The sequence below is a fragment of the Humulus lupulus genome, chromosome 8, assembly GCF_963169125.1.
Source record: "Humulus lupulus chromosome 8, drHumLupu1.1, whole genome shotgun sequence".
Classification (NCBI taxonomy): Eukaryota; Viridiplantae; Streptophyta; class Magnoliopsida; order Rosales; family Cannabaceae; genus Humulus; species Humulus lupulus.
Genome location: NC_084800.1, coordinates 15,017,521 through 15,031,453, shown reverse-complemented (window position 1 = coordinate 15,031,453; position 13,933 = coordinate 15,017,521). Strand labels below are relative to the sequence as shown.

The following is a 13,933-nucleotide window of genomic DNA, read 5'->3' as shown; positions in this document are numbered from 1 at the left end:
ATTAATTAGTTGTTTTGTTATTTAATTATTTTTTAAATTATAATGCATTATATTTTTTGTTATTACAATATTTAGAATGAATATTCTTATAATTATTTTATTATTTTTATATTTTTGAATTAATTTATAATTTAGTTTGTTTTATAACTTTTGAATTTATTTCAAATAAAGTATATTTGTTTTAATTGTAGAGTATATTTTATATTTGGCATCATGAATAAATATTACAAATATTAAAATATATATAAATATTATTGAAAGTGGGAAAAAATATTAAAGTGGAGTTTTGGTGAGGTAAAAAAGAGAAAGTTGTGTAGGGTAGTTTTAGGTAAAATATAAAAAGTAAAGTTTTAGTTTGGTAAAATAAATATAGAGTAGCTCACTAGGTGTGAGGGGTCTAGGAGCACTCTCAATGGATGAGGTAAAATATCTTATTCCTTATAATATAGAGAAAAAATGGGTAAATAGTCTTCCAATGTGTGATATGAATTTATATTTTTTTTACCGAAATGAATAGTATTTCTCTATATATAGTGAAACAATATTCATTAAGCTATAAATATTTTATTATTTTTTTATAAACTTTTGTATATACATGAGTGTAATACTATTATATTTAATTATTTTATTTTTTAAAATGAATAAAATATTTTCAAAAAATATAATATTTAAATGATATAGAAAAAATATATATTTTGAGGTAAATTAAAAGCTTGAGATAAATTATAAAAAATTATGTTTAGATGATGTATTTTGTAATATACTTTTACTATAATATTTAGCTAAAACTCACGAAAACATATTCCATTAGCTCTTTTATAAATATATTTATAATAGTTATGTACAAACTATAATTAATCCATATCTACATTTACATATCTTTTATATAATATTTTAATATTATTATTTTTCTTTATAAATTTTTTTTCTTTTATTTAGTATATATTTATTATTTTTTTTTATAATTATTTTGTTTTACTTTAATTAATAAAATATATTTTAAAATATAATATTTAAATGATATAGCTATTAAAAAGTATTTTAAAGAACAATATCTTTAATATTGTTTTTCTAATAAGGGCGTTTAAGTAATTAAACCTAACTAACGTTATAACTTTTCGTCAGACGTGGGAATTTGGGGAGACTAACTATAGTGTGACTTCAGTCCACAGTGTACAATCCCATTTGGTAAAAGCAGCAATCAATGAAGGTCATTTTCGTCATAAAAAAAACTCTTACTCTTCTCAGTTCTCGCTCTGTTATGTTATGGTCTAATGTATATATATAGAGAGCTATTGTCTCGACAGTTTCCAAGCAAAGAACGAACTTGTAAGAAAGATACAGTCTCTGTCTCTGGTTATCTTTTATTCTCTTTTATGTGACAGGAAACTTAGGGAGAGAGCTACGGTGAGAGTCTTCAATGGCGACCAAGACCCAAATACCAAACAACACAGATACGGAGAGGCCAAACGGCGACTCCACGGAGGAGAGATGCTCAGTGGAGGAAGTGGCCTTGGTGGTGCCGGAGACCGACGACCCAACTATGCCGGTCTTGACTTTCCGGGCCTGGGTTTTGGGCCTGGGCTCATGTGTGTTACTCATCTTCCTCAACACCTTCTTCACCTACCGTACTCAACCCCTCTCCATTTCCGCCATTCTTATGCAAATATCCGTTTTGCCCATCGGAAAGTTCATGGCGGCCACTCTTCCCAGAAAGGAGTACAGCTTGTTGGGATGGCGGTTCAGCTTGAACCCAGGTCCCTTTAACATGAAGGAACACGTCATCATCACCATTTTTGCCAATTGTGGAGTGTCCACTGGTGGCGGCGACGCTTACTCCATCGGAGCCATTACCGTCATGAAGGCCTATTATAAGCAAAGCGTTAACTTTCTTTGTGCGCTTCTCATCGTCTTGACCACTCAGGTTTCGCTCTTTTCTATTTTTATATTTATTATATCTTAATTTTAATTAATTAATGAATAATTAAGTTTAGAGGGGGTTTTGGAATTAAAAATGAAATCTAATACTATATTAATTAATATATTCGTTAGAGGGGGATTAATTTATTTATTTAAGGTTTATTTAATGAAAAATGAAAAGGAGTGACAAAAAGCAAAAACAATTCAAATAAATAAATTATATGATGTATTATCTTTCGATTTTTCTACCCTTAAACTCTAAAAAGTACGAGACTTTATCAATTTTTATTGGAATTTCTAATATACTTAGTTTGGAGGTCTTAAGTAATTCTAATTTGGTCTTTCCTTAGTATATAATTAAGTGAATTATGGGTCAACATTTTTATGCAGATTTTGGGGTATGGATGGGCTGGAATGCTTAGGCGATACCTGGTCGACCCAGTTGAGATGTGGTGGCCAGCAAACCTTGCCCAGGTTTCTCTGTTTAGGTTTGACTATTCCTCCATTTCTCATTTTCCTACTAGACTCGATATTCTGTTTGGTTAGCAAGAAAAAGTAGGATCACAGATAAGTTTAAAGTTACTTGTATGGTCCATTACACACAAGTAATATATTCCATCACTAGTCTCAAGTAAGCAAATAGGTCATATTTTGGCCAACTGGTCCCTGATTGTCACTATCAAAATAGCAGAACACACACTCAAAGTAGCTCTATTTTCTTATTTATCTTTCATTCCACAATTTTATAGACCAACCAAAATGGTGGGTTGTAGTTTATGTCATTTCTTTTTCCAGTTTTGAAAAGTGGTAACCTTTTTTTCCCTTTAAACTGAATAGGATTTGAGTGAAAGTTAATATGTTGATATAACTAGATGTTTTTACCTTCCCTCACTCCCTCGTAATTATGATATCATTCTCTACTGTCATACCATTACGGGTCTTCCCCTTTATTATTATTATTATTATAACCTAGATGCATAGGGTTGCTTTTCAAAGAAAAGTAAAAGCATCATGATGTTAGAAGTATGGTACAAAAGTGTGGAACAATTTGTAGTAGCTAAGAGATAACCTGGATTGCCCCATACAAGTTAGAAGTCTTTTGTGAAAAATTTCACTGCATTCCTGTTTCATGATGTCACAAAACCAAGTGCATGTTCACTGGTTCAGAATTTGTTCCATTTAGTGTCTGGTCAGTTAGTGCAATATTCCTTTCATTTTTATCTATTTTCTTTAAATTTAAGTTCGAGTGGAAAATGATTATGAATAGATTTGATGGGGAATTTGCATAAGCTAAAAGAGAAAAGTCTAATCTAAAAGTTTTCATAAATCAGCACAAAGTAGATTGTTTTTAAAATACCATACTGTATTGTTTCACTGTTAGCTTTTTTTTTCCTGATTAAATGTATACTTGAAAAGGCATTGAGTAATATATTCAACTATCTTGTTCTCCAATATCTTTGAGCTTTTGTGTTTGAACGAATCTGAGTCATTTTTATCTTTGGAATTGAACTATACATGACCCTAAATTTTTTAAGCATGAGCAGCAGTGTTCTAATAATGCAATTTTGGCTAACAACATAAACTTTGTTATTTCAGAGCACTCCATGAAAATGAGTCTAAAAGTAAAGGCATGACCAGAATGAAATTTTTCCTCATTGTCATGGCAGCAAGTTTTGCCTACTACGCCCTCCCTGGGTATATCTTCCCCATATTGACATTCTTCTCATGGGTTTGCTGGATTTGGCCACATAGTATCACTGCTCAACAGATTGGTTCAGGTTATAATGGACTTGGGATAGGTGCCTTTACCCTAGATTGGGCAGGGATTTCTGCTTATCATGGAAGCCCTCTTGTCGCTCCTTTCTCTTCCATTCTCAACGTTGGAGTTGGTTTTATCATGTTTATCTACATAATTGTTCCACTATGTTATTGGAAGTACAACACATTTGATGCTCAGAAATTTCCTATTTTCTCTAATAAACTGTTTACTAACGCTGGCCATAAATATGATACCACCAAGGTCTTGACACCACAGTTTGATCTTAATGTGGAAGCTTATAATAGCTATGGAAAACTCTACCTTAGCCCTCTTTTTGCTCTATCGATTGGTTCAGGATTTGCTAGATTTACAGCAACTCTCACTCATGTGGCACTCTTTCATGGCAGGTAAGCTGCTAGCGTCCTACCATTCAGATTACTGCTCTTAGGAGTAGGTGTAAATTATTGCTCACTCACTAGTTGTTTTATGTTGTGCTTCCTTTTTATTAGAGATATAATAAAGCAGAGCAGATCGGCAATGAAGAATGCGAAACTGGACATTCATGCAAAGCTTATGAAAAGCTATAAACAAGTGCCCGAATGGTGGTTCCTCATCTTGTTAGCTGGAAGCATTGTTCTATCATTGGTGATGTCTTTTGTGTGGAAAGAAGATGTTCAGTTGCCTTGGTGGGGAATGTTGTTTGCTTTTGCCTTAGCTTGGATTGTCACTCTCCCCATTGGGGTCATCCAAGCAACCACCAACCAGGTTATAAAAGCAATTTTCTGATTTTGAAGAGTCTCTTATCATAACAGAATATATGAAGATATATATTTATTGAACTATTGTTTTTAAGTCTATGATTCTTGTGATTATGTTGCAGCAACCCGGATATGATATTATTGCACAGTTCATCATTGGTTATATTCTACCAGGAAAACCCATTGCAAACTTGCTCTTCAAAATTTATGGACGAATTAGTACTGTTCATGCTCTCTCTTTCTTATCTGACCTTAAACTTGGACACTACATGAAGATTCCACCTCGGTGCATGTACACAGCTCAGGTACTTTCAATTCAGAAACTCAATCTCAACTTTGATTGTTTGGATTACTCTCTCTGACTTCTTTATTTTTGTATACGCAGCTTGTGGGAACTCTAGTTGCTGGGACAGTCAACCTTTCAGTGGCATGGTGGATGCTTGAGAGCATTGAAAACATATGCGACGTTGAATCTCTCCACCCTAACGGTCCATGGACTTGTCCTAAGTACCGAGTGACCTTCGATGCTTCTGTCATTTGGGGCCTGATCGGACCAAAGAGGTTATTTGGACCAGGGGGACTTTACCGCAACTTGGTATGGTTATTCCTCATTGGAGCTGTCTTGCCAATTCCTATTTGGGTGCTGAGCAAAATTTTCCCGGAAAAGAAATGGATTCCCTTGATAAACATTCCAGTTATATCCTACGGGTTCGCAGGAATGCCTCCTGCAACTCCCACCAACATAGCTAGTTGGCTCGTCACAGGAACTATCTTTAACTACTTTGTTTTCAGATATCACAAACGCTGGTGGCAAAAATATAATTATGTTCTGTCAGCAGCATTGGATGCTGGCACTGCTTTCATGGCTGTCCTGCTTTTCTTCGCTTTGCAAAATGAAAAAGTAGAACTCAAGTGGTGGGGCACTTCCCTGGATCACTGCCCTTTGGCCACATGCCCAACTGCACCTGGTATTAAAGTTGATGGGTGTCCAGTTTTCTGAGTAATTAGCTCCATTGCCATTACCAGTGCTAAGAAAGAGAAAAGTAGGAAATGGTGTAGCCACTGAGGAATGAGGGTCATATTTTTCTTATGATACGGTATTTGTTTATTATTAAAGAATAGAATTCTCATTGATGCTTTGGTGGAGGAAGAGATCAGTGGTATAGTAGTTGTTGGAGTGAAATCTATGCTGTTGTTAATAATAATACTAATATATTGTAAGGATTGCATAGATAGTTAATAAATTAGTCATCACTCTCTCTATCACCCACATAGACATTTGACTAGTAACCTCTTTCTTATCCCAGAAGGTACATCTATTTCAACTATGCATTTTAACCTCTTTCTTATCCCAAAAGGTAATACATCTATTTCAACTATGCATTTTGACTATTTGATGATATGAAATCTTCACTTGGATTTCAGTGCAACTATTACTCTAGTCGTGTCAAATCTTACTGTTAATTAACGCTTTTTGTTGGGTATTGTAGTCCGGCCAGATTTAATAATCTACCAACTTTGCCTGTTTAATGCTCTCGTGAGCTTCCTGTTTAAGAACCCATAATGACTGGAGATAAAAATTAAAAAAAATAAATCCAAGAACAATAAGCTTCGGCGAGGTTGCACAAAATAATTTCAACTCTCTTATGTTATTCCTTTCACTACAAGACTAACTAACTATTGCCTTTACCATCAAGTCTAGTACAGCGGAAGACAACGTATGTAGTCACCAAACAGCCAATAAAGGATAAAAAGTTCGCCGCATGAATGGTCAAGAAGCAATTGCATCATGTCAAACACTATCTCAAAGTTTCAACTTATACTCCTTCCGAGCTTTATATAAGCCATTACAGCATCATTGAAAGCTTAAAATTGTATTAATTAGCTAGATAAATAAATCTACTTAGTCCTCACGGATGTAGTTTAAGTTCACCTCTGCAAGGACTTGTAGAGCACCACCGTCACATACTTGGCGAGAAACCGATGTGTTGTACCTAGTGCCACCACAGATGGGCCGCCACTCCTCCCTTTTTGCATGTAAAGATGGTTGAGTACCACATGCTGTGGTCGTGACAAAGGTGGCTGAATCTCCGTGTATGATGACGGTGCAGGCAAATTAAGCAACGTCATTTGTAGGTGAGGAGGAACAATTGGTGGCTCCTTTGAAAAATCATCGGATCCAAGGTTCTGGTTGTTGTAGCTTGAATCTGGGGACTGTGGAGGTTCAAAACCAGATATGCTTTCAATGTCTTCCGGAACATAATCCTGCAACAAAAATTATATTTAACCAAGATTGTCAATTTTAGCCAAGCAGCCAAACAAAAGTATCACTAAATTCCATGCAGGGGAGTTTCTGTTCGGTTTAAGAATTTAAAATGCGAGAAAGAGATTAACCACAACAGATGCTAAAGCAATTTGAGAAACTAAAAAATATAGTTTTCTGTTAAGATAAGCTTGTGTTAGACCATTCATGCAAGTGCTCCATACCATGGCACACGTACATACCTGCCTCTAAACATAAAGACCGAGAAGAGAGATTATACCTGCAAGTCTAGGATGTTGTAGAAATTTCCTGTGTCGTCTTGAGCACAGGGCAAGTCTGGGGTACACTTCCACTGACCATCAACGATAAATCTATATTGATAAACACCAGACGGCAGCACTTTCATAACAGTGAAGTCTTTCCCTGATCTCTGAAGGGGCAGACTGACCAAGAAAATGTCTTAGGCGGTCAGCAAAATATTAGTCACATAGCAGAAATTCAACATAGGAATGAACACAACAAACCTTGTCTTCCAATTGTCCCATGAACCCTCAACAGCTACTTCATTGCCACCGTATGCCCATGTAATCATTGATGGAATAGCTTGTTCACAAGACATTTCATCAACCCCTGAACCACTTTGCATCCACGAAGGGCTTGGGATGTGAATCTCATCAGGTCTTTGTAATGGTACAACAGGGACCTGAGAAGAGAGGTGGAAATGAAAACTAAGTGATGAAGATCATACACCTTCACAAAGCCAAAATTGAATAGGCATAACAAAAGGAAACCAGGCAGGCTAGTTTCAAGAAAGTGAAACGCATTCAAGATTAAACCTAACACATTAGTACATTACATATACACCAAAAGTTAATGAGTTGAAACTGCAAATACACCAGCCTAGGTATGAGAAACTTAAGAAGTCATCAAATTATTACTTCTAAATAATTTATTGTCTAATTCTTCTTTACTTCTTTAAAAAAAAAACACGACAGTCACATCAGAAAGAATCGATCAAACAACATTTCACTGATAAAAAATGTAAGCACATTGCATGAAGTTGAAGCTATATCACCTCGTCCAACTTGCAGACGTGACAAACAAGATTAACCAAAGGCGAAAAAATATCTGAGATCGAATACCCATATATTCTTTCGGGACTTCTATCAAACACCTAACGTGTGTAGAACCAATCAACAGAAAAAGATGATGAAATAACAGTTAAGTGATAGGTACTATGTAGAGAAAAAAATTAAAAGGTATTTACAAAGAAAAAATTTCTGTGCAAGGTTCACAACCTACAATATGCAAGACACACAAGATCTCGAGCGTTCGCAATACCAGTCCAATCAATTTTAGAAACCCCCGAAAAAAAATGTCAGTAAACAAAAAATCTAAGTACTAAAAGGGATCAAATCTTCGAGACTGAATTATCAGCACAGTAAATCAATGAATATCAAAACGAAATCAAAAGAACTACTTACTTGGGGAGTGAACATCAAAGGTGAGTGGGTCCTGGGGGTTTGAGGAGGAGACTGACCCATCATCTCCGGAGCTCCGTCAGGCGCCGTGGGGCTCTGTTCAGCCATGCTTTCTTGCACGCTACCACCGCCGCCGCTGCTATCGCCTTCTTCCTCAAGCGCAGATGGGCTACTAACCCCATCTTCTCTTCCATTAACATTTCCCATGTTTTTTTGTAATATTATTATTGGCTACTATAATCTAAATCCAAATATTCTAAAAGCCAAAAAAGAGAATTATACAAAACCCCGGTTGTAGAATCTCAAGTATGATTCCTACCCTTAAAAAAAATCATACCCAGAATAAATCAATTGAGAAAACAAAAACAAAAAATGGGTAACAAAGCAAATCTCTCTGTAGATGCCTAATATAGAGAATTTTTAGATTAGTGAACGAAAAAGGAAACTCAAAACTTTAGCAATAAAGAAGTGAACAAAACAAAGGAAAATTACAAGTATCAAATAAAAGGTTAAAATAAGCAAAGAAAAGAAAAAAATATTGATTCTCCGATGAGTTTGGAAGATGGAATGGTGGCCCAATGATGTTGGGTATGGAGAAGATAGTCGTCACGTCACGATTGACCAAGTCTTACCCTTTTTTTTTTTTTTGGGTTATTGATTTTCGTTCGGAGGAATGCCCTGCGTCTTCCTTCACTCTCCTCGAGAGAGTGCCTAACCTCAGGGCAGGAAGATAGTTTTCAAAGGCAGCCAACCTTTCGTTTGTTGTTTACCAAAAAAATGGCTTTACTCTTTAAACCTTACATTTGTGTTTCTTTTTCATTTATGCCCTCAAAATTTAAAGATTTTTCTTATCAAGGACATAGCTGTTCCACCTTGATGATGGTGTGGCCCACCCACGTAGACCCCATCAAAGTGAACGAGTATATACTCTCAGGCTTACCATTTATCTCTTTAAATGTTTTGATGACACACAGAAAATAGCATGACAGAGCAGAACAATTATTAGCCTAACTAGAAAAAATCATCAAATTTTATTAGAAAGATTGTGTGAAATGGAGTCTTTTTTACCTTATTCCTTCAACATATTTTTTATATGTATATGTGGACGAATCTTGACTCCAATTTTTTTTAATTGTGTTTATTGGATAACAAATAATTAAGGTGCCAAAAACAAAATTTAAATATTTGTTATGCATGTAATTTTATTTATATATTTATTATTATGTTTTTTTTAATAAAAATTCTAAATTATGTTTTTGTGCAATGGTTATTTTGGCCAATTGCCCTTTATTTTTAACAATTAAATTTTACTCGTGTTTTGTCAAAATGTTAAAAATACGAATAGATAGATCGATTATTTGAATACTTTATTTTGACTGATTACCTATTTTGAACTTTTATTTTTAAAAATTAATCTTTGGATCATGTATGTATTCAAAAGGTTCAAAATTCTTTATAAAAAATAAATTATACATAATATGTTTTGTGTAAGAGTTTACACCATTTCGAACCTTCTGTTTTAGTCGATTACCCATTTGGACCTTGTGTTTTGTTAAAGCGTTAAAAACATGAATATAATAATAGATTATTTGAAACACGTGTATTTTGGTTGATTACTTATTTGGATCCTTTATTTTTAAAATGATAAGAAAAATTAATTTATCAAAAAATGAGTTCGTATTGAATTTTCTCAAAAATAGAGTTGATGAGAATATATTTTCTTTTATATAATTGTGTTGTAGTTTAATTTTAAATCATTTTTATATATGCATGCACGTTTCATTTTGATTATAATATTTTTTTTTAAAATCTCTCATTTAAAAAGACACTTAAATATCTCTTATTTAAATTAGTCAATTAATTTATCATTATATATAGATATTTAGAAACTAAGATAAAAGCAAATAAAGTTAATAGTAATTAATTTATTATTATATATAGATATATATTTAGAAACTAAAATAAAATATAGTTAATTACTATTCTTATTATATATTTTTTTTTAAAAGTAGAATAAAAATATATTGTTTTTAGAAAAAGTTGAATAAAAAAATGAGAAAAACTAGGAAAATAGATAGAGTGATTTAGAGTAATTTTAGAGTGTCACATTATCTCTTTGAGACTCTCATTTATATAAATATATAGATTTATAATATTTAAAAAAATAACATAATATGAGTAAAGAAATTATAATTTTTTTTATAATGATAGAAAATTATAATTTTTGTATATATTTTGTAGTTCTTTCACTTTTCATTAATGTTATACATGTTTGTATAATTCACTCGAAATTATATATATACACATATATTAGATCATCACTTAAAATTGTCTCATAATTTTTTTTTTTTTCAATTTGCTAATACTTTTTCTAATCTTATATAAAAAAAATATGAGGAATTATATCATAATTTTATTTTTTTTTCTCTTTTATCTTATATGATTAGCACAAAAGATAAATCATATCACAAAAAATATCAATATTGTATAGGGTCTTATTTTCCTTGAGTATCTTGAACTTATTAACATAATAGAGTATCTATTTTTTTTTCCAAACGAACTCAATATCACCACACTATATAATCTTTTATAAATCGCTTAAAAGAATGAACGTAGCTTTTTTAAAAAAATAAGTGATAAAATATATATTTATATTTTTGTTACAATATTTATCATTTTTTCAATATATAATATATAAAAATGTATACTACAAACTTAAATATAGAAATATAAATAATATGTTAAATATTAATATAAATTTAATACACTAAAAAAAGTCAAGATTGATTAAATCAATCATCATAAGAAAATAATATTAATATTTGAACAAATTTCAAATAAAAGTCAATGAATAGTTTATTTATAATTAAAAAATATAACCCCACAATGGTTTGTACACTATATGGGACTATAGAGATTTTTTAATTGTTAATTAATTTATTTGTTAAATAAAAAAATAGAAAAATTACAAATTATAAAAATAAAAAAAAATCATATATTATTAATTATAGGAAGTCACATTACTTCCATATAATTCTCATTTATATAAGTATAAAAATAAAAAAATAAAAAAATCACAAATTATAAAAAAAATAGATAAACTATATATTATTGATTATAAAAAATTATTCTCATTTATACTAGATTTGGTATATTGAAAAAAAAAATTAAAAAATTAAAAATGTGCAATTGGGTGTGCATGGAGTTGGATATTCAATAGTTCAGTGAGATTGAGATTGAGAGTGAGATACGAGAGGATTGTTAAGATAAGTGGATGTGCCTTGTTATTGTCAACTAGCTGAGATAATAATTATTTTTAGGAAAGATAACAAATTCAAACTTCAATAAGCCTTGTATGGAACTTGTAAATGTTTAAAGAAACCTGTGATGCAAAGTACCATGTCCAATAGGATCTTAGGTAGTGTTTGGTTGTAAGGAATCTATTAGAATTAGAATGGAATAGAATAAAATGAGATGTCATTATTATGTTTGGTTTCACCCTTTATTATGAGATGACTTTTCATGTGAATCTCTTTTCACCAAACTAAAGAAATTGACACTCCATTGAAAATTTGGTAAAGTTGTCATTTTTTTATGAATATATTTTTCTTTGTCATTATTTTTTTTAATTTTTATAATAATTTTTTATTTTGATTAAAATAGACATACAATAATTTATTTTTGAAAAATGCTATTAAAATAGACATACGATAATTTATTTTTAAGAAATGTCAAATGTCTCATTTGACTGTGAATTTTTACCACCAGTTGAGATAGCAATTTTGATATCTATATCTATGTATTTATATAAATGAGAGATAATTTGTCACTTTAAAATTGTTATAAACCACTTTTTTTTATTTTTTTCCTTTTTTCACATTTAAAAAATTTTCTTTTTTAAATTTATGATTATTAAAGAAAAAAATTAAAATGTATGATTATAAAATCTATATATCTATATATACAAGAGAGCACTACAGAGATTATGTGTCACTCTAAAATTGCTTCAAAATATTCTTTATATTTTCTCACTTTTCATTTTTTTTATTCTTCTTTTAAAAATTTAAGATTAAAAAATAAAAAATATCTACCCAATTCATATATAATTTGAATTAAATTAATTCATTAATTGAAATGAGATATATTTAAAATATATATCTATAACTCTTCTATATAAAAAGTATGTTGATAACGGAAATTATTGGTTTTAACAGTTTTTTATTTTTTTTCGTTAACTTTAACGGAATATTCTTATATTTAACGGTAAATTGTAAACATGACTTAAACTTAAATAAAAAAATAATTAAAAAAATTAAAATAATAATTATTTAAAAATAATAAAATCATATATTTTATAACTTAAATAAAATTTAATTAAACTTAAACTTAATATTATATTAAACATATAATATATAATCTTTTGTTGTCACTACCAAATTCAAAAACTAGAACAAACATAGACTTAAACAAAAATAAATTAATTAATTAATTAAAATATGATATTTTAAAGATATTTTATGATAATTTAAATAACTAAATCATATTTATATAAAAATAATAAATGCATACATGTCATTTTTTATCTTATAAATTTGTGTGGTAGTTTGTTTTTTATCAAGTAATTGTAGCTCTTTTTTTTCATCAAATTCACCAAAGGACATTGTCAAATACATTATAAACTAAAAATAATTAATGCATGTATACTACTATCTACACTATGACTTTTTCTATTCTTATTTTATATCTATTATTAATTTCTTTTTAAATATTATTGTATTTTATATATATGTCATGTAGTCATGTAAATATATATATATATACTAGATACAAGCAACGTGCAACGCTTGTTTAGTATTATTTATAGAATTTATTAATTATTTTTATTAAATTTATATTAATGTCATATAAATTTCAAATAAATATCATATTTTAATTAAATAATTTATTTATTTATGTTTAAGTTTATGTTTGTTCTAATTTTTAAATTTGGGAGTAACAACAAGAGATTATATATTATATGTTTAATGTAATATTAAATATTATACGTTGATTTTAAATTTAAGTTTTTTGCTAGTTTTTTTTTTAAATAAGTAATTTGTTGCTAATTGAAAGTAAATTATATTATCTGTTTAATATGATATTATTCTAATAAGTGAGTTTAAATTTAATTAAATTTTATTTAATTTATAAAATGTATGATTTTGTTATTTTAAATAATTATCATCATAAAATATCTCAAAAATATCTTATTTTAATTTGTTTAATTATTTATTATTTTTAAATAGTTATCATTGTAAAATATCTAAAAAATATTATATTTTAATTTGTTTAATTATTTATTATTTGTAAATTATTATCATTGTAAAATATCTCAAAAATATCATATTTTAATTTTTTATTTTATTTTATTTAAGTTTAGGTTTTTATAAACTACTATTAAATATAAGAATATTCTGCTAAATATAAAAATATTCCGTTAAAGTTAACATTAAAAAAAAATAAAAAACCGTTAAAACCAATAATTTTCGTTATCTACACACTTATTATATAAAAGAGATCAACAATGTGTTTAGATGTCATATATGTATAAATTATTGATATAAATATTTTTATATACTATAGAACTATAATTCATTCTATTATATATATTTAAAAAAATAAAATAAACCAATTTGTATTAAAATAATAAACAATGTTTACAACTTTGAAACTAAGCAAACGTGGATTGCACGTTGATTTTACCTAGTATTTA

At 29.5% G+C, this 13,933-nt stretch overlaps 2 protein-coding genes across 2 annotated transcripts; one reads left to right on the top strand and one right to left on the bottom strand.

Moving 5' to 3' along the window:
- The first annotated feature begins 1,307 nt into the window (after positions 1–1,307).
- Positions 1,308–5,707, top strand: LOC133794728 (oligopeptide transporter 3). Its single transcript, XM_062232114.1, has 6 exons — positions 1,308–1,924; positions 2,311–2,408; positions 3,517–4,086; positions 4,189–4,444; positions 4,560–4,742; positions 4,823–5,707. The coding sequence occupies exons 1-6, from the start codon at positions 1,421–1,423 to the stop codon at positions 5,435–5,437; spliced, it is 2,226 nt and encodes a 741-aa protein (XP_062088098.1). The 5' UTR covers positions 1,308–1,420; the 3' UTR covers positions 5,438–5,707.
- Positions 5,708–6,057: 350 nt separating this feature from the next.
- LOC133794729 (SNF1-related protein kinase regulatory subunit beta-2) lies at positions 6,058–8,933 on the bottom strand. The gene is made up of 4 exons (XM_062232115.1): positions 8,185–8,933; positions 7,225–7,403; positions 6,981–7,143; positions 6,058–6,702 (listed from the first exon to the last, which is right to left on the bottom strand). The coding sequence occupies exons 1-4, from the start codon at positions 8,386–8,388 to the stop codon at positions 6,367–6,369; spliced, it is 882 nt and encodes a 293-aa protein (XP_062088099.1). The 5' UTR covers positions 8,389–8,933; the 3' UTR covers positions 6,058–6,366.
- Positions 8,934–13,933: the final 5,000 nt, after the last annotated feature.